Raw genomic sequence first — 21,044 nt, forward strand, 5'->3', positions numbered from 1 at the left:
ACACAATGGATTGGATTCAATGATGTCATTTTGCGCCACCGTCGTCTGCTCACTACGTGCATGCCTCTTCGATTCCGCCGGCAACCTGAACCAAACTAGGTGCCTTGATCCTTCATCCGTGGCTTTTATTATTTCCCTATGGTATACCAGTACGTCGTGCCAACAGTAAACTAAAGCTAATGTTACGATAAAGGTGTGGTGAACGCAGCGCTAAACTAACGTACGAGCACACGATTTCATACAAAACTAAACTGAGAAAACTAATGAAGTTTTACTTTCCGATATAAAATAATCCTCGCAACAAATCCAAAAAATACATTGCTTAATTTATATAAACTTAATCAAACTATCAAGCAGTTTTTAAAAATTAAAACCTGCACATAAACACTATTCCACGTGCGACAAAATGGCTGCGTCCACATCACTCCTTGCATCATCGTCTGTTGTGCTGTAGCGGCATTCAACAAGTGTGTAGCGGCATTCAGCAAGTCTAGTTTTAATTGACGCTGTTCGATTTCCCGCTGAACGGCCAAGATGCCAAAACGCGGGAGCAGTGGCTCAAGAGGCTCAAGTGCTTCAGGTACCTGAATATCTATTACAAGCAATACGACAGTGGTTTGTTTCGCAGTTTGACGTGCCGACAGCGGCCATCCCACATCCTGCCCTGTTTGCAGTTTGCATGCGGGTTCTGCCAACAACGGCATTACTCGCTACTGGAAGTGGGAACCAAGGTGTTTCGTAAGAGTGTCGACCAAGCGGCATTATGGTGAAAGAGCGTTGGCATGCGCGTTCTGGCATCGTAAGACAGATTCGAACGCTTCGGATAGTGCCTACAGTTATACACAGCCGAAAGTGAAATAAACGCGTCCACGGCAATATCAAGTTGGTCTGTACTCTGAGATATCGTTATAATGCGGTAATCGACCAGTTCTCCCGCTTTCGTCGTAATTGAAAATGGTGCCGCGACTGTGCGAATCGCGATAAGCAGTCCAGGCTGTGTGCTACGTGGATGGCTGGCGTGATAGCTGTAATGAGACGTTCGCACTTTTGTCTATAGCACTCGGGAGTTTGTCTGGTGAAAAAGAAACGTTACGTCTCAGCAGTCGCATCTTCTGGGTTCCTCTGCTGTGAAATTACAATTTTATTGTGTACATTTTTTTTTTCGAAACAGCAGTACATTGACTAATAAGCATCCTCTTGGCTTAAATGTGTGCGACAACACAAACTTTGCCACAGTGTCCGAGCTCATCAGATAAGCGCGGTCATTCGCGTGTCTTTTTCATCAGTGGCGTCTGAAGCAACGTTTACATACATCTGCGCTGAAAGCTTTGCAACTTGAATTGCCAATGAAATATATAACCTGTATGCAAAGTCTACAGCTGCATTCAATGAAAAGCTATGGACACCGATAGAGATTTTTTTTTTTTCATCAGAAAAAAAAAAACATTGCCTTCATTACATCAGTACACCCCTAGGCAGGTGCGCTGAATTAAGTTGTCTGCGGTGGTCCACAACTGAATGAAAGCAACAGGGAAAAAAATCAGGAGCAGTGCAAACTCTATTCTTGTTTTAGATGTGATTGTAAATATTCGAATCATTGGACCATCAGAAACGTCAAGAAACGGTTAACTTTTGAATGGTCAAAGAATGATGACAATGCAACACAAAGTCAGTATTGTTAATTTTGAATACTTGTAGAAGTAACACCAATGTGTCAGGCTTTGTCATTGTTGAAGCCTCATTCCACAAAAAAAAAAAAATACATATATATAATTTATTAATGTAAGACCACACCGTTGACAAAACATCGTTAAAAAAATAATGCCATTTACTCAATTTTTCTTCTCTTGTTCTTGTTAATTGAATGATTCGGCACCATTGTTTTACATGTTGCTTTACAAAATATTAACTGCTTGTAATCAATTACATATTATTGCAACTTTTGAAGCTGTAACATTCTGAGTAATTCAGTTACATTTTCTTACAGTTGACTAGTAGTAATCAATTTTTTTTTTCAGTATCAAGTTGCAAACAGTCTTATACGGTGGTTTTCACCCTGAAAAATATGCAACCGCCTTGTGGGACTCCCTCCTCATCTGACAGGATGGGGAGGTAGTTCCTACAAAACTTATTTCACTTTTTCTTCGGCCTTAGCGGCAATGTCTACTCAAGCACGAGCAACAAGGAACTATGGCACTTCATAGCAGGCATGGGCGCTAGTATCGAAGCAGTGCGCAACTATGAGCTGGTTTGCAACATGTTATTCCTACCACACTTTCCTCCAGTGCACTCAGAGAGAGAGTGTGAAGTCTAGCAGCTGACCTCCTTACGATTCACTGATGACAACTGTGAAAAACAGCTCCCATTGAAAGTTAATAACGTCTAACATTATGTCACAGAAGCCACACTAAGCCTCCCAGCTTTAATGCAAGCCTCCAGCCTTCTCTACCGTGCAAGCCACAGTAGTTCGTTGCAGTTTGAGTAAACTCGTGTTATTGTGTAAGGGCTGTAAAATATTTGATAAAAATTAAAGCAAAAGTAATTTATTACATTTCTGTAATTGCTAAGCTACATTTCTAGGGCTGAAATTGACTCCTGTAATCATTTACATTTCAAAAGGAGTCATTTTAATAGTAATCGGTTACTTATTTTCTCTAATGTGTAATGCCTGGTCTTTACCAGTTAGCTCTTTTTTTCTGCCTGATCATACGAGGCATACGTTGAAAGTTTGAATCTCATTTGCCGTGTTTAATTGGTGTCCAATTATTTGTAGTACAGGGCGTGGTGTAATTTGGGTGTCTGCCCACGGAGTGGCTTGAAGTGGTGGGATGACCATGCGGTGATTCCTGCAGCATCACTTTGCCATGACAGGTGCGGGAGACAGTGCGGAACCGAAGAAGGTCTGCCTGGTTCACTTGGACCTCGGCGTTGGCGGAGCCGAGCGGCTGATGGTGGACGTTGGGCTGGCACTGCGCTCCAAGGGAAACCCCGTCCAGATCATCACGACCCACCACGACAAGAACCACTGCTTTCCTGAGACGCTCGATGACCACTTCAAGGTGGCGTCATCTCTCGACACTTTTGGTGGCACTCGTTTAGGGCACTTTCACTCACACTGTGCCAGAACATTTTTTCCCAAAGTGCTTCTAACATAATTTCAAAGTGACGCGCAGCATGCATAGAGCACATTGCAGGCTGTAAACTCAAAAGCTTTGTCATGACCACACTGTTGAATGCTTTACTATGCTTGTGAACTTAAAAATAAAATTAATATTAGAACATATATGCTTATGTATACTGGGTGTCCAAGCTAACTCGTATCGAGATCTTAAAGGCATACCATGCACTCTAGAAAAGTTGTACTTGCTGTAGTGTGTAGTCATTGCCCACACTTTATTACTAGGTATTAATAAGTAACTATGTTTGGTTATTGCCCTAGTGAGGGAAATGTTAATATTAATTTGTGGTGCTGCACAGAATAACTTTTTACTAAAACATTAATCTTGTTATCTAACCTTCCTTCTTTTTTTTTTCTTTTCTGAGTAGAGAGAACTGCCTGTAAAATGCCCTAAATACTGCAAGTACAACTTTGAAAGAGCGCATTCTTTTTCGTTGTTGTTGATTTCGGTCTGATTTAGCAATGACTTTGTGTTTCTAGCGGCCTGCTTATACAAGATTCATCACACAAACAGGATGTACTACTGTACCTATAGCTGCTGTTGACACTAGCACCAAAGCTGCCCGTAGTAAGTTCCTTAGCAGACCCTATGGTATGTGCAAGTGACTCACGGGCATGAATTGTACAGTTGTATTGGGCAGTAAAGTGGCTGGCAGACATCTTGCAGGTGGTACCCACCGTGGTGGTGTTGTTGCTATGGGGTGCAACTGCTAACTCGAATGTCACGGGATCGAGTGCCATCTGTGGCAGTTGCATTTACAATGGGGCGAAAATTCCAGATGTCCGTGTGCTTGATTTTGATATGTGAAAATCCCAACAGTTATGACTAGGCTTGTGCAAATAGTGAATTATTATGCTCAAAGCGAATCCAAAGCTTATAGGGATTTGGTTTGAATAATTTCTCATTGAATTAAGATACTACATAGTAAAATATTGTAATAAAAAATGGGTGCACTTGTCATGACCTAACCAACAGGCACAATATTTTTAAATAATTTAAATAAGGCCTGTGCTAATGACATTCTCTTTGGTTCAAAGCAAGTGGAAAGAACTTTGAATAGTAGCAGAATTGGAATTTAGGTAGAATGCAAGTAATAACGTGTAAAATACATTATGCTTTAGAATTCACTAATTTACTATACTTAGAGCATATAAGCTGGTGTGACAAGCTTTTGAGCGTAAGAAATGACAAATGAATGGAGGGTAATATGTTCATTTCACCTTGGCTTTGCAGCAATGTTTATTTCCCTTGAGAAAGTGTTTTCGTGGGTTAGCATTTTTTTACTGCAGTGAAACGACCGTTACAAAAGGTTACATGCGAACTAATACTTTTAATTAAATGCTTTTATGGCATAGCACTCCTCTTCTGCACTGAAACCACCTTTACAGGGGGTTACATGCGCGTTAATAACATTTGCTCATTCATTTTGAATTCTTCGAAATTTTCGAACAATTTAAATTCGAATTGAAGGGAACATGATTTCAGTAATTTTCATTCAAATATTCACACAAGCCTAGTTATTATTATCATTATTTTTCAGGTGGTGGTGGTGGGTGACTGGCTGCCACGGTCGATACTGGGCCGCTTCTACGCCCTGTGCTCGTACGTCCGCATGATGGTGGCCGCCATGTACATTGTTTGGTGCAGCGACATCCAGCCCGACATTATCATATGCGACCAGGTGAGTACCCCACAGTCTCAGTTATTCGATTTCGTCGAGCTGCGTTAGCTGAACAATGGGACTGCTCCACCTCACGATTTGTGGTGTAGTAACGTCTGTAAAACCCACCCTGGCCTTGGAGCTCTCTGCCTTGTGAAGTAGCTTTCCGCTTTGCAAAAGATGCATTCCAAAATGTTCAAACAGCACTGAACTCATTCGCATAACATGACAAACCCCTACTGTTGAAGGAAGGAAGGAAAATAGAGGGAAAAGAAAGGCAAGGAGGTTAACCAGCCTATAGGCAGCCGGTTTACTACCCTGCGCATGGGAAAGGGATGGGGGAGATGAAAGAGAGCAGAGAGGGAAGATAGAAACAGCACATTCGGCAGCACATGCGCGCACACTCAGTCATAGTCCAGTCTTGTCTTTCGCGGTGTGTGACATTGCTGTTACAGTCGCTTGTTCAAGTCGGTGTCGCGTAGAAATTTCAACAGAGCTTTCGTCGCCTTCTGTTGCAGTGTCTTCTCTCGGGCACTTGACAGAATAGTGTCCACAGACATTTGGCTGTTGTCGATGCGAGCAAAAGCAGACGCCAGTGACTGTCTCTAGATTTCATACAATGGACAGTCACACAGGATGTGGTGTAGCGTCTCTTCGCAATGACAGGCATCGCAGAGAGCGTTGTCGGCCATTCCTATGACAAAGGAGTAAGATTTTGTAAATGCCACTCCTAGCCATAAGCGATGAAGTAGGGTGGCTTCTTTTCGGTCGAGTCCAGTGGGCATGCGGAGAGCCATCAAAGAGGACAGGTGGTGTTGACGATTCGTATCGATGCTTGGTGGGCACCATAGTGAAAACGTGATTTCACGCGCAAGTCGTCGAAGATTACTGGCAGCATCAGTCCTCGAAAGTGGTATGGCTTCTTCTCGTGTTCCTTCAAGGGCTGCCCGCGCGGCAGTATCGGCATGTTCGTTCCCTATGATGCCGCAATGACTTGGCAGCCATTGAAGCGTCACATGATGCCCTTTCTCGAGTAAAGTGTGGAGAAGGCATCGAATTTCGAAAACAAGCTCTTCGTACGGGCCGCGACGCAGTGCTGAGAGCACAGATTGTAGGGCAGCCCTTGAGTCGCTGAAAATCGACCATTGTTGCGGTGGTTCCCGATTGACCACACAAAGTGCAGCATGCAAAGCAGCTAGTTCCGCTGCTGTAGATGCCGTGGAGTGGTCAGTCCTAAAGCTGATGGTAACACCTCTTGCTGGGATAACTACTGCCCCTGACGAACACTGGTGGTTCGTGGAACCATCGGTGTATACATGTATGCTGTCTGAATATTTCTCGTGCAAAAGAAGAAGAGACAGTTGTTTTAGCACGGGCGACGAAAACTCAGATTTCCTCCGGATCCCTGGTACACTAAGATGCACTGTGGGTCGAATAAGACACCAAGGTGGTATGGATAATTTAGATGCATGAGTGAAGCCCGAGGGAAGTTCATCGTTGTATTTCACGATAATTTTGGCGAACGATGCTTGGCGCCTCTCTGAAGGCAACAGTGCAAGGTGATGGCCGGGGGCACGTGCGAAGTGTCGGATGTGCGTTCTCAGGACTTCTACAACAATGTGAGTTTGTATCGGATAGTCACCAGCAATTGCAATTGTTGCTTCTGTTGACGTACATCTGGGCAGACCGAGGCACACTCTCAGCGCTTGGGCTTGTACTGCCTGTAAAACACGAACATTGGTCTTGCAGGTATTGCTAAGCACGGGCAAGCTATATCTGAGGAAACCGAGAAACAGGGCCCTGTAGAGCTCCATCATTGCGTCTACTGACATCCCCCACGTCTTTCCTGCCAGGAACTTGAACAGTTGAGAAATAGCGGTCAGGCGCTTCTTCATATAGGTCACATGCGGACTCCAACAGAGGTCCCTATCAATAATGATGCCCAGAAACCGGTGGGTTTTGGCGTAAGAAATCGGTCGCCCGCAGATTGAGATGACATAAGGGGTCATTGCTTTGCGAGTGAAAGCCACCAGCGCGCATTTTTGTTATTTGCAGAAGCTATAGCTCTACTACATTTGTTGAGGTTCAGTAAACACGGTTGTAATTGTCTCATTGCCAGCGCGCACACCAAGAAGTTAGTGTTGTGCACCTCGAGGCCATGTGTAGACACTCTTTCTAATGGCTCGATGCTCACGAATTTATGATTAATTGTTGCACCGAGGATAACAAGAGAAAGGCGGGCGGTGTGCACCACCCGTCCTTTCTCGTCATTGGCATTTGCAACTAGAAGTCATGTACCACGGCCAAATAGCCCGATGCATTGCTACCTCACGAATCAGTACTGTACACATAGCGTAAGACTTGTCCAACTTCAGTGTAAGGTCTAAGAAGAGGCACTATGCGACAATCTTGAATTCTAGTCATAAAAGGCAGTGCAAAGGATAGGCGTACTGGAAACCAGTGGCGTAGCCAAAATGGGGAGTTGGAGAGGGGTTCAACCCCCCCCCCCCCCCCCACACCAACTTTTGGTCCACCCCCCCCCCCCCCCACCTGCCATATACCCAACTTATTTTTTTTTCGTCGCTTCGCGCTGACATGTTTTAAAAACTGAGTGCTGCTACTATCAGAATAATATTCCTGGGCGCTTTTACAATTAATTATGTCTTCATACAAAAAAAACGTGTCACGGTGTTTCTCAAGGCTTTGGCAATCCGTGGGATTTTGGGAAGGAATCTTGGCCGCGAGTGTTTTAAGTGGCTCGGTGATGGGAATAATGCTCAAGGGGTAGTCATACTTGTACCCGCCGGAACAGATCTCGCCGGAGTCGATCACTACAGTAAGTTTCAATAAGCAGAGCTTCATTTTAATGGAAAAAGCCAGACACAGTTGCAATGTCTGATAGGCCAAGTTAGAGCATATGACAGAATTCCTCTTCGTACGTGTGCTAAGATATACTCAGGCCAGAGAATAACATTTCTATTGAACCTTCGCGCATTCTACTAACATCCAAACACACACACAGGCACACATGCGCACGACAGAATATTTGGTTCATACACCTAACTTGGCTTGTATGTGAGTGTACATTATATTTGTACACCTACATTATATTTGTACGCCTACAATATCTTTATTATGCCCAAACAGCTAAAGGCATGCCGAAGTGTTGTCTAGTGAAAAAAGTACAACTCATACAAACGTGCAAGCCAGTCACAGCCTTAGAAAAGCCCACCAAAATACTCATCACGTAACTTAGGCTGATAAATAAAGAGATGGTGGTCATAAACCTAAAGCAGCATAATGAGAAATGCAGTGTGGGCAGCTGTAATGAGCACGAGCTTTACTGTTCAGCACTGTGGCAAACAGCGAAAAAATAAGGAACATAAAGCTGAAAAACTATACGACAAATTATATATATTGATTTGCTTTATCTGTTCGTTTCTTTACATTGCTATGGCTAAAGGGCGCACCGAACAATTTCTGCAACTACTGACATGACGCAGGACAAGAAATGCACAGAAGAAGAAACATGAGTGGGCATGTTATCGCATAAAATTATGAGCAATATACATAGTAACCATGATATTTTACAAAAATATGAAAGAAACTCTGTGCAAGCAGTGTCTCAAGCAGCAAACAGACACATTACACAGAGGAATACTGTTGATTATCTTTTTCAATAGACACGAAGATTATCCTTCGCATTACAGGTCATATTATACGCCCCATATGTTAGCCAACATTTGCGAGAATCGCCTCATGCAACTCTGAATTGTTGCATTGCTGTTCACACCTTTCATATCCGCAAACCACATCTTCAAATGAAAGGTGCCACTGAAAAGCAAGGAGTAGGCAACGGGAGAGAAAGGAATCACTCTGACATGCTGTCAAAGTGATTTTCAGCAATATGTCTCATACAGTTGAACTTGCTTTCTTAAAGCTGGAAGAAAAGTACAGCGCATACAGATTTTACCAAAGCCGTCTTTTTTTACTACCCGCCAAGGTGGTCCAGTGGTTGTGGTGCTCTATTTATGACCCACAGGTAGCGGGAACGAATCCCTGTCGTATTTTCGATGTAGGCCGAAATGCTTGAGGCCCGTGCACTTTTATTTAGGTGCATGTTAAAGAACCAAAATGGTAAAATTTCCGGAGCGCCCCACCATGGTGTCTCTCGTATTCATATCGTGGTTTTGGGATGTTAACCCCATCATTTGATCATTAACAACATTGTTTTTACTGTTGTTCAAGAATCCAAGAATAACTTCAGTTAACTTTCTTCCTTGATTTTTAGCAGACCTCTATGGGTGATAAACGCAAAAATTCTGCTGAAGCTGTTTACGTTCCCGGTAAAGAACAGAAAGAATATCGTGCGGGCGGACTTCTATTTCGCGGTGGATATTCAGAGAGCGATGCCAAACTATCATGTGTTGCTGTAGCTCTCAGGTACAACTTTAGGCGTCTCAACGATGAAAAAAAGCGTTCTGCTTCAGCTGTGCCCACCGCCAGAGTTGCCGGAATCTTTAGAAGATGGTGCACGTTTGGTAGCAATACCTCTGGGCAATTGGCAACTGCTTGCATCGCAGACATGCTCAGCATTTCTCTCTTTTCACGCTTCCATTTGGCAGCCCATACTGCTAACTTCCCTTGCAATGCTGATGTTGAGATAATGTTCCAGTATACACGCCAGTAAACTTCTCGGCAGTGGGAAGAGTAGCAGATTCGCAAATGTTTTGTGGCAGAAGCGAAGAAAGCGTCTTCAAGGTGTGCCGATGCCTCTTAAAGCGCTTATTGAAGTGGTCTATTAAATAGTCCAGAAAATGCCAGAAATACTAAAAGCCTAAAGTGCTCTTCAACGCTAGCCACTGGCACGTTACTTCGATGAAGCTGCCTACCTGTGACAAGTGACATCCTCATTTTCGCCAGTTGTCAAGTGTCCACTGGAAGCAGCGTCGCCTTTCAAGAAATAATCTTCAAGCATTATACCGTATGACGTTTCGGCATGACTATCTGGTCTCATAGAAGGGCGCTGATCTACCCAGGACACGAGCTACCAAGCAATACGTGTAGGCAGCATATTTCAAGGGGGTGACTTCGCATTGCTAGGAAGCAACCAGCTTAGCAATGTACGGGCAGTGACCCTGAATGCGAGAAACGAGAACTTTAGTGACGGTGCATGTCGGCTTGTAAAGTTCCGCCTTAAACACTAGCACTCGTTTCTCGCCTGGCGAAAAAATTCGCGGGTATACATTTCCTCCGCCTCCCTTCTGGTGCCGGTAAGGTTGCATTCGCCCTGTATTTTACTTTGCGTGCAAGACGTCTCCGTTTGTGATTGCGCCCGTACGGAAGGCTGGTAGTTTCTGTCGCGTTGTGATGAAATACCACAAACATGAATGAACGCGAAGGAGTTGATGGCAGCAATGAAATTCCAGCGACTCTCATCAGAATGCCCGAAATAGACAACGAACAGGCATGGATGGTGAACAGTAGAGCGTAAGTAAACTCGTGTTGCATGGGCTGGCAGTGCTCATCAGAGTTCACACGTTCTGATAAATGGATTATGGGGCACTATGCTCTGAAAAACTCCGAAGTTCATTCCTTCATCATTGGAGATTTTGTGTTGTTCGAGGCTGTTCCTGTTCACGCCGGTGTAAATGCTGGAAACATGATTGCACATAAGCTGCGTGGTGAAATATTTTGTACAGTTCTGAATCTGATGACGTAAAGGGAAATGTTGGCTGCACGCTTGCAAACAACGGAAGACACCTTGCCGCAAGGCTATCGTTTTAGAGAGCTGAGTGATGAAAGCTACGAAAAAAATATATGCCACGTTTTTTGCATGTATTTAGGTGTTTTAGCACATATATGCAGCAAACAAGATAGTTTTATGTGAGTAGGTATAGTCCAGCCGCATGTGCACCAATTGATAGCAAGTGAAAATATCTCATTAATCATCTTGTCCTCGCATATTGCACGATCAAACCTCTATGATTGGAGTACTTCATTGCTATCAAAGGTCACAGTGCAACTGAAAATCTGCCCGAAAAATAATGTGTGCAAAATCGTCTTGCCAACGTACAGCAGATCTTAAAAAAAAATACTTATGGCATATCACATGCATGCTTGAACGCGCGCAGTAAATTGAAAAAAAAAAATGTTGACTAAAAGCTACCACTGCATCAGGACTGCTTGACATATAGACATTAATATAAAAATAATCCCCATAGACATGCAGTCACAGACATCGACAGTAAGAAGTTTGTTCAGCAGGCTAAGCAGATCAAAGTGTAATTATGAATGCACTAAAAGATCCTGCGTATACCTCTTATTGCTTGTTGTAAGCTGAACAGTCCTTGGCCTGTGAAACGCACTTTGCCCCGACGAGGATTACGTCATCTAACAGAGGTTAATGATGTCTTCTCCGATCGGGCGGGTCATTGCAATAATGACTTTTCGAAGACTAGTCCATTTAGTGGTGCGACGAGGGGCTGTTGCTCCAAACGATCACTGTACCTGTCGTTTACTGTATTTTACAGTACTTCTTAGAGTACGGCCCCACCGCCGTGGTCTAATGGCTAAGGTACTTGGCTGCTGACCCGCAGGTCTCAGGATAAAATCCCGGCTGCTGCGGCTCCATTTTCGATGGTGGCGAAAACGCTGTAGGCCCGTGTGCTCAGAATTGGGTGCACGTTCAAAAACCCCAGGTGGTCTAAATTTCCGGAGCCCTCCGCTATGGCGTCTCATAATCATATGGTGGTTTCGGGACGTTAAACCCCACATATCAATCAATCATTCGTACGGTACTTTTACTAACTCTTTACACAATCTTACGCATGGGGAGAGGGGGAATCTCATGACTTGGTATACATGTACATCACCTGTTTAAACTGCCACCAATAGTGACGTCACAGAAAAAAGCTGATGCCTGTGCCCCCCCCCGAAAAATTTCTGGCTACGCCCATGCTGGAAACTCACCCTTGCCATCTTGCCATGGGATAGACGAGCGGGGGTTTCTGCCTGCAAAGCATGCCGATACTAGTATAACTGCCGACTATTAAAAGGGCATCACTAAGAAATACTAGGTACCAACCAGTAATGCCTTCAGATATTTTCAGGCGTGGGACCTATTTGTGAAAGGAGTCAGGCGAGTGTTGTAAAAAAGTGGCGTTGTCGCATGATACTGCTCTAAAGTTCAGTACAGTTAAAGGTACAGTTCACGCCTCTGATCAATAAATATTGCAATGGTGTGTGAATGATACTGCTTTTGCACACGTGTGAGTAGATGTGATTAAAAACCTGAATCCACATGATGATAGTGATGCTGCGGATGAGTAGATAGGACAATAGGTCGGCATAAAAAGTGGAACTCACGCAGGCTCACTCAGGAACTATATTTCGCGCTTTGGACTCACTCAGACCCCCCAAAATTATCTTGAGCTGGAGCCACACGGACACTCGCACGAAAATTTTCTTCAACCAGACTCACTCGGACTCAAACTCGACAAAATATTGCTCACTCGCACTCACTCAGACTCACGGCTCGATCAGTTTCTGAGCAAGTCCGAGTGTGTTGACTCATGAGGGAGTTCGCCGACCTATGTTCTTGTGTCAAAGCTTATTATTATCGATAACGGTGAAATTTGCCGCAGCGTGACACAGTTATCATGAGCCATTGCTCTAATAGTTGTTAGTGTAAAAAATGACGTTGCATTTCAGTCTTTGAAAGGCCGTCTTAGGCCTAGCATTCCATGCTGGGTGTTTTCGTTCAATTTTACTTGGAAAGCCGTGCCCATAGTGAAGGCAACCTTGGTGTATCCTTGTACTTTTTTCTTGTCAGAGATCAGCAGAAGACGTAGAAGAAGAGCTGATCATGGGCTGCTGTGTACACATCTAGAGCCAATAAGTACTAACATCGTGGACTGTTTTGTGTTCGATTGTCGCCATTAAATGCATTTTGTTGGTTGTCTCACGACTTCGTCTTTCTGGCAGCGCTGTACCTATTGAAGGCCGGCGTTCGGTGACACTCTTGGGCCCATGTTTAAATGCCTTGCCTTCTTTTGCAACAAGGTGACATTTTGTGTCTCATTTTCCGCGCAGGTATCTGCGTGCGTGCCGATCCTCCGTATGTGCCGTGACGCCCGCATCGTATTCTACTGCCACTTCCCCGACCTGATGCTCTCAAAGCCAGGTGGCCTGCTGAAGCGCGTCTACCGTTGGCCGATTGACGCACTCGAGCAGTGGAGCATGAAGTTTGCAGACGCTGTGCTTGTCAACAGCCACTTTACTGGTTAGTGTTGGAACTGTGATGAGGCGGCTAACTTCAGGCAGTTTGGCCACACAGTGATCGATGCGAATAGAACTGCCTCTCTCTCTCTCTCTAGTTTTACAGTAACAGAAGTTGTGTCCGACAAGTAGCCAAGAACTGAAACATAACGGAGAGCTTTACAAAAACGGTGATCACTGTACATTAGCATGCACTATTATAGTTGCACTTAAAACCCGCGTAGATTTTGTGTGGTCCTATTATTTTGAGAAAAAAATATCTGCAAAAGTTTAGATGTGTACCTCATGACGACACAATTTTCGAGCACAGTTGTGAGACAAGTGTGTAATAATATCAATAAAACACAAGGCACATTCCATTTCCCATGCTTAAGTATGCCAAATAAAGAGTTAGACTCACACCTCGATATAGAGAAACCGGATATAGCGAAACCGGATAACAAAATATTGGTTATAACAAAGTAAATGAAAAAGAGTATTGGAATAGATATAGTGTTAGGGGAGTATACCTCTATAACAAATTTTTGGATACTCCGAACTGGTGGGGTGGTGCACACACACAAGAATGTGTGGATGAACAGTGACTTGTTTGTGGACTAGCTGGGTCAAGACGGTATGGGAAAAGAGGCCCAGTGTGATGCTCGCAAAGAGGTTCATGGTCGCTCTTGACTCGTTCGGTGGCCTCACTACTGAGGAAGTGAAGGACCGCCTTTCATGCAATTAACGACACTGACTGACTGAGTTATTATACCCGGTGGAATGACATCAATGTTGCAGCCTCTAGATGTGTCCCTTAACAAGCCCTTCAGAGCGCATGTCAAGCGCAATTACGCAGATTCAATGGCCAAAGGCCTCTATGACTTGACACCGCCAGGTAACGTCAGAAGGCCTGATATTGCCCTATTCTGCAAGTGGGTTGTTGAGGCATGAAAGACCATTCCATACATACCAGTGAGGATTGCGGCACAAGTGATAGCTCTAGCGAAAGCAGTGACAATGAGTGAATTGTGACTGGCCTTGCAGACAGCGTATTCGGCTTGCAAATAAAGCTTTTTCTGTCTACATATGTGGTATGCTGCTTGAGCAGTAGCTTTTGTACAGCTTTTTTTTATTATATCAAATGCGCAACCACCATGCAAGGATTTTTTTTTTTTGCTTTCTTGGCGAGTTGAAAAGGGGGGTGCAGATTATATGCAGGGGGGAGTTATGCATGCAAAAATACGATATTTTTTTTATGACTAAATGGTGTTCCCATTCTGTTGCCGTGAACTTTACATGCCACAGTAGCTTAGTTAAAGGGCCCCTGCAACATTTTTCGTCTCCAATCCACAAGGCTGGAAAGTGTGTTGTGTTAAATACTGAGGTGAACACAAAAATAAGGATGAAAATTGTTGCACAATAACCGAAGTTATCAGTTTGTAAACTCTAAAATCTCAGCAGGCAATCATAAAGTGTTCCCTTTCGCCTTTCACTAAGCCACTGGCATCATTGACAGGTTCGAATCACTGTGAGCCTCTTAGGGGGACATGCAGTAAAAGCTTGTTTACTCGACGACCCGCATTAATTTGGCAAGTTGAATAATTTCAACATGTCCTCTGGTGCCAGTAAGCATGTTTCATTTAATAGCACTAAGCTCCCATTAAATTAGTCCTCTGACCACCATTTGGTTAATTAGAACAATCCTTTGAGTGCACCATGCAAAACTTGCAGCTAATCTGCGATACAAAGGAGCAAAGACAGCGTTTGCAAACGAATAAAATCACCGTGGGCCTTCAGAAAGGTGTGGTCACCATTCACAAGCTTACTGCAACCTGCTTAATTTGTGTTGCAAGGCCCCTTTAATGGTTATGGCAAAGTGCTGCTGAGCTGGAGGTGTTGGGTTCGATTCCATGCACAGCAGCTGCATTTAACACAGGTTCCAAAATGCAAATGCACATGTTGATTAGGTTCAGGTGCATGCAGAGAAACCGTTGGTGCCCAACATTAATCTCAAATAGAGAGTTCCTCGTTGGTGTTTTTCTATATATGTAACACCCCAGATACTATCATCAATTTTTTTTTTTTTGCCAGAAGTGGTGCCTGCTTACACTCGCAATCCACAAACACACTGCATATTGTACTTACAGATGCACAGAAACTTACAGATACTACTTACAAAAACTTAGACATACGCAAATATGCAAACACATAAGTAAGCAGATGGGAGAATAGCTGCCGGTGCGAAAAGTGTGGGTTCAACTCCCGACTGCGTGCATGACACAGCTTCATCTACTTTGTTACCTTTTTGTATTTGCTAGTTTTCGTTAAATGTGAGAATTGAATTATGTTCAGTGTGGGTGACTGCTTGAGGCCTAGGTCACCCAGCGAAGGAACCGCTGAAGACGAGTGCAGTGACCAAGGAAGTGGGTGCATCTTCGTAGTACTCGCGCATGTTCGTGGGCATTCTTCATGTCAATTACTATATGAGAGAAGGTGGCACATATACGACACAGTCATGGAGGAGTGAATCGTAAGCTGTACGCAACGGCTGTGATAACACGCTAGAACTCTCTTCCTCGTGAATCGCAGGAACGGTGTTCCGAGAGGTGTTCCCCCGGCTGTCCCACGTGCAGCTGCGTGTCCTCTACCCAGCTGCAAGCCTGTCGGCGATCGAGCGTCCCCTGGAAGGAACCCTCGAGGAACTTGGCATCGACAAGCCCCAGGGCGCGCTGTTCCTCTCGCTGAATCGCTTTGAGCGAAAGAAGAACCTTGCGTTGGCACTGCACGCCGTGGGTGAGTGGAGATGTTTCAAAAGTCTGTGTACTTTTTTAAAATGTACAATATGTATTCTGCGTCAAGTGACTGACTTCAGAGTGAGTTGCAAAGCCTGCCAAGCCGTCGCAAAGCCGTCGCAAAGCCTGCCAGTGGTTGTGCAGTGAGAGCTAGACCTTACCAGTTGGTCGGCAACTGATGCTAGTTTAAAAACACCTGGCGCTGTTTGATTTTAAACTGACACTGGTTGATCCCATAGCATACCAGTTAAAATTAACAGTGACCAGTTGAATGCCCAGATGCACATTTTCACCTGGATATAAACTATGAAGGAGATTGCGAAATGCCGTAAGATATCGCAGGGTCCCCGAAATCACAGGTCCCTTGTGCACTTGCTGCCTAAGGCAAGTGAAAGGCAAGAACCATCCTCAGTTTTTTTCACACTCAATGTGTTGATGCTGCCCTGCCTTGCTCCAAAAGCTTTCTGCACCTAATGTGGTTGTGTACTGCCTCCGTGTTTGGCCCATCCTTGGATCTAGCAATGGTGTCATGTGAAGATACTGACGTCATAAATATTGGTGATATACGATGGCATAGGGTGACATCATCACGTGATTTTAGAGGCGAAGCTCCTTAGGGCGTGGGCTGTGCGTCCCCTGTAGCCTGTATGTAGCCACCTCTAGTTTAGTTCTTGCAGTGTTCACTAGATGGCGGTACCGTCTCCTGTATGTAGCCACCTCTCGTTTAGTTCTTGTAGTGTTTACTAGATGGTGGTACTTGTAGCTGATGATGAAAAGATGTAAGATGTTATAAACTAGAAAGCGGTACTTGTAGTTGATGAAAGACGCGAGATCTTATAAAATAGGAATGATGTCACATATGGCGCGTGTCATTGGTTGAAGGCAATCGTTCGATTTAGTGCGGCGACGTACGCTAGGGGGAGCGATGTAATAAAATCGAGTGGGCAAAATGTACAGAGGATTCATGGTTTACCAGGTTTACCTCCGGAGCTTCGCCCACTCATCATCATTCACTTCGTGGATATGGCGGAATTTTTTTTCAATCACTCGTGTTCATGCGAATACTGATGGCCAAGTTTTGAGATTGTTGAGGCATTCAAGGCTTTCGCCTCAGTGGTTCGATATTGTAGATATAAGCCCCTACTGCATGACAATCAGTTATCTTTGGCGTTAAGTGTGTTGTTGGGTATTTGACATGAACTTACGTAGAATTTTGACTGTAACTATACTCTGTGACTTTAATACATAATTTTATTAAAATTTAGATCTCTATTACATCCAAGGCTCAATCACATGCTCCACTTTCTTGCAGAGCTTGCATGCCGCGAGACACCAGTACACCTGATCATGGCCGGCGGCTACGACCCCGAATGCCGCGAGAATGTCGAGCACTGGGACGAGCTTGTGTCTCTCGCCGAGCACCTGGGCGTGCAGCAGCGGGTCAGTTTTGTGCGGTCGCCCAGCGAGGCAGCCAAGCTGCTACTGTTGCACGCGTGCCGCGCCGTGGTCTACACACCGGCCAACGAGCACTTCGGCATCGTGCCCGTCGAGGCGATGTGCATGCGGCGGGCCGTGGTGGCATGCAACAGCGGAGGGCCCACCGAGACCGTGTTGCACGGCGAGACGGGACTGCTGTGTGACCCAACGCCCGAGGCGTTTGCCGCGAGCCTCGTACGCCTGGCGAAAGACCGCAGCCTAACGCAGGAAATGGGCGAGCGTGGACGTCAGCGTGCAGTGGAACTTTTCTCTTGGCAACGCTTCGTGCGCGAGGTGCAGGAAGTCGCCTTTGGAGACGAGGAACACAAGGATCGGTAACGGCCAACCCACCACACTGTCAACTTCGTGCATCGTTGTTCATATCCTGGTGTTTTGGGTGTTCTTTGGTGCTTATGATCAGTGGCTCTGATGCAGCAGATAAAACAGCATCGGAAGACAGCTTAATGAAGCTGGCAAGATACGACCGCTTTATGGAAGTTGACACCACTTTTGACAAATCGTGTTTCCTTTCATGCACCATTTTAAAGCCCCCTTCGGCATTCTATTGACAAACTTAACTCGGACTGTAAACTATGAATAGCTTAATAAAAAAAGTGATGTACAATGCAGCCGAGGAAGGTATATGAGAAATTACTTGTAGCCTTCTAAATTTATTATTGCAGTGATTATACTCTAAATGTAAAGAAATTAAAGTGGATGAAAAAAGAACTTGCTGCTGGTAAGGACCTAATCTGCAACCTCCGGATAATGTGCCCAGTCAATTTACAGCAAGTCATCCTCATCTACACCTCCCTTGACTTCATTGTCTGCTGTATTTCACTAAAGTAGTGCATAACAAGAAAATGAGCCTTTGATAAGTTACTCTTTCGAACTATAGAAGGGAGGCTTATTGAGATCAGACCACAGTTGCACCACAGCATAGCCTATCCATCACCTGATGGTAATGCACTGTTATATCAGCACAGAAAATCGATTAGGTGATCCTGCTAAATGTGCTTTTCTACCCATAAAATGTTTCTTCACTTTCAGGCCCTTTATGAAGCCTGTGGATGCAATTACACTCAAACCTCATAATGAAGTTACATCTTAATTAAAATAAGTTCATTACATCTGAAGGTTCATTGTATAAGTATATTCCCAACACTGTCTCTACAGCAAGAGTATTTCTTAACTTGCTTTTTTATGACCTGTATTTCGTTATAATTGGGTTCAATATATCGAGGTATGAGTGTACCAGTTTGGTACAGCAGCACTCTGTGAACTGTCAACAAAAGCGAACTTGTCGAAGTGTACATTGCTTCCTAGTCAGCATTATTGTATACATTAGGAACATAAAGCTGAAAAACTATACGACAAATTATATATGTTGATTCGCTTCATCTGTTTGTTTCTTTACATTAACATAGCTAAAGGGCACACCGTGCCCTTTAACCATGTCAATGTGCCTTTTAGCGTATAATCCTCACAATCTTCCTGTCCTTTGGCGCTGTATTGCCAGCCACCATATGGTCTTACATGCAACACCTAGCCCACACTGTAATATTCTCACACCTGTGACGAACGCCTGTCACAGTCACGACTTGCGTGTCCACTGGTTTGTTGAGGAACGTATACTAGACTGACAACTCTACATATACCATTACAGAGCATCTATATTACAATGGCACAAAATTTACAGTGAGCGTAGCCGCTTCCATCCAACAAAAAGTGTCAAAACGCACCACGGCAGGAAAAGTTGTCCTGGCTGGAAAAAAAGAATACTGTGGTTTTGTTGTGCGCTTGTATTTTTGTGTGTGTGTTGTAAAAGTGTTGAGGAAACGTGTGTTAGCTGGTCACCAACACATCTTAGGAAATACTTGTACAGTTGAACCCCTTTACGAAAGGCATGCTACGGGCGGCAGTTTTTGTCTATTGTTGAGACGTTTCTTATAAGCAGGGTACCACGTATGAATTCCCTCATCAACCTATATTTTACTCTAGGCGCACTGGTTTCTTTTATATCCATTAGTCTCTTATGTCGGTGTCCTTTACAAAGGGGTTCAACTGTACTACCTGCCAAGATCTGTCGCACTGTGACATCTATCAGCTTTAAATTGGCACATCATCAAAACAATCATATGTAGTACTTTTGTTCTTGTTTATTAAATGTTATGAAAGTTTTTTCTAAACATTCCCTGTTAAATGTCGCTTGGTGCTTGCTTTTGAACTACTTTTGTGATTTATATCTGTTGTTACGAAAGAGTTTCCAGAAGTTGTGCTACGTATCACTTGATAAATTAGTGGTAATACTTTTTAAACTAGGCTTGTGCAAATAGTGAAATTTAGGTTCGAACTGAACCTAAATTCGAAGTTAATAGCAATTTTGGTGGAATAATTTAGAATTGAATACGTAGTATATATCACATATAAAGAAAAATGGGCATATCTGTCATGACCAAACTAACCTGCACAATATATTTCAAATATTGAAACAAGGCCTGTGCAAATGCCATTTTTTTTATTCAAAGGAACAGGAAACAATTTTGGATAGTAGCAGGATTTGCCTTCGAGTAGAATGCATGTGATAACTTATAAGATATCTTACATTTTAAAATTTTCTGTACTTGAAGTATATAAGCCAGTAAAGCAAGTTTGTTCTTTTTTACGTAAATTATAAATCAATGTGAGAATAACATATTCATTTAACCTTGATTGATTGATTGATATGTGGGGTTTAACGTCCCAAAACCACTATATGATTATGAGAGACGCCGTAGTGGAGGGCTCCAGAAATTTAGACCACCTGGGGTTCTTTAACGTGCACCCAAATCTGAGCACACGGGCCTACAACATTTTATTCATTTAACCTTGAAGCAAGGCTTTGCGGCAGTGCAAATTTTCCCTGGATGTGTTATGCGGACTAATTTACACTTGCATAGTTGCTTTCGCGATTTAGCACCCCTTCACTGCAGTGAACCCACCTTTACAGGGAGTTATATGCGGCCTGGTATACATTTACTCGTTTATTTAATATACTTTGAAATTTTCAACGATTTAAATTCAAATTGGAGTAAATTCAAGTACAATAATATTCGCAAATATTTGAAGCATTCAAATATTCACACAAGCCTACAATAAACAGTTCACTGCATTTTTTACTATGCTGGTTCAGCTTTTCAAACTGGACTGTTTCTAAAGCAATCACACCTGCGCTGGCAACCAACAATATGTCGAATTTCACAGGACGTTACGGAAAATTTCAATGGCCACAAAGAGGGTGAAAGAATGCCGCAGGCGGCTAGCATTGAATAACCAAAAGAGAGTCACGATTAACTCATTCGGTGATCCTGGCTCAATATCTCGCTTAGCTACAGCTGTGATTGTGTGAGCGAGCTTTGAAGTAAAGAATACTTGTGACAAGCTCCTACCACGAGTTTTGTACTAACAAGCATGTTTTCGTCATGTTTGCTCGCACATGCCCTGTGTGCAGTGTGTGAGAAGCCTTGTATGCAAGAGCGAGTGATTTAATTGTACAGATTGAAAGTGCTCATTGCGAGAGCCAGTGAAAGGCTTAATAAAATGTTGTACTTCCACATGCTTGTTTGATTTGCAGTACGTGCATTGTCACAATCGGTGTGATTCATGAGCACTGCGTTGTCATGAGCTGGGTTTGATGCG

The 21,044-nt window shown here is 43.8% G+C and overlaps 1 protein-coding gene across 3 annotated transcripts; it reads left to right on the forward strand.

The window, feature by feature from the left end:
- Positions 1–75: 75 nt before the first annotated feature.
- Positions 76–20,959, forward strand: LOC142786479 (alpha-1,3/1,6-mannosyltransferase ALG2-like). Of its 3 annotated transcripts, none has more exons than XM_075884189.1 (6): positions 76–99; positions 2,872–3,059; positions 4,720–4,860; positions 12,934–13,123; positions 15,688–15,891; positions 17,203–20,959. In XM_075884189.1, the coding sequence occupies exons 2-6, from the start codon at positions 2,949–2,951 to the stop codon at positions 17,703–17,705; spliced, it is 1,149 nt and encodes a 382-aa protein (XP_075740304.1). In that variant the 5' UTR covers positions 76–99; positions 2,872–2,948; the 3' UTR covers positions 17,706–20,959. The 3 variants fall into 3 exon arrangements, with proteins under 3 accessions (XP_075740304.1, XP_075740302.1, XP_075740303.1); XM_075884187.1 differs by lacking the exon at positions 76–99 and adding an exon at positions 390–580; XM_075884188.1 differs by lacking the exon at positions 76–99 and adding an exon at positions 402–580 and having other exon boundaries at positions 2,853–3,059.
- The last annotated feature ends 85 nt before the right edge of the window (positions 20,960–21,044 follow it).

The sequence above is a fragment of the Rhipicephalus microplus genome, unplaced genomic scaffold, assembly GCF_043290135.1.
Source record: "Rhipicephalus microplus isolate Deutch F79 unplaced genomic scaffold, USDA_Rmic scaffold_24, whole genome shotgun sequence".
Taxonomy (NCBI): Eukaryota; Metazoa; Arthropoda; class Arachnida; order Ixodida; family Ixodidae; genus Rhipicephalus; species Rhipicephalus microplus.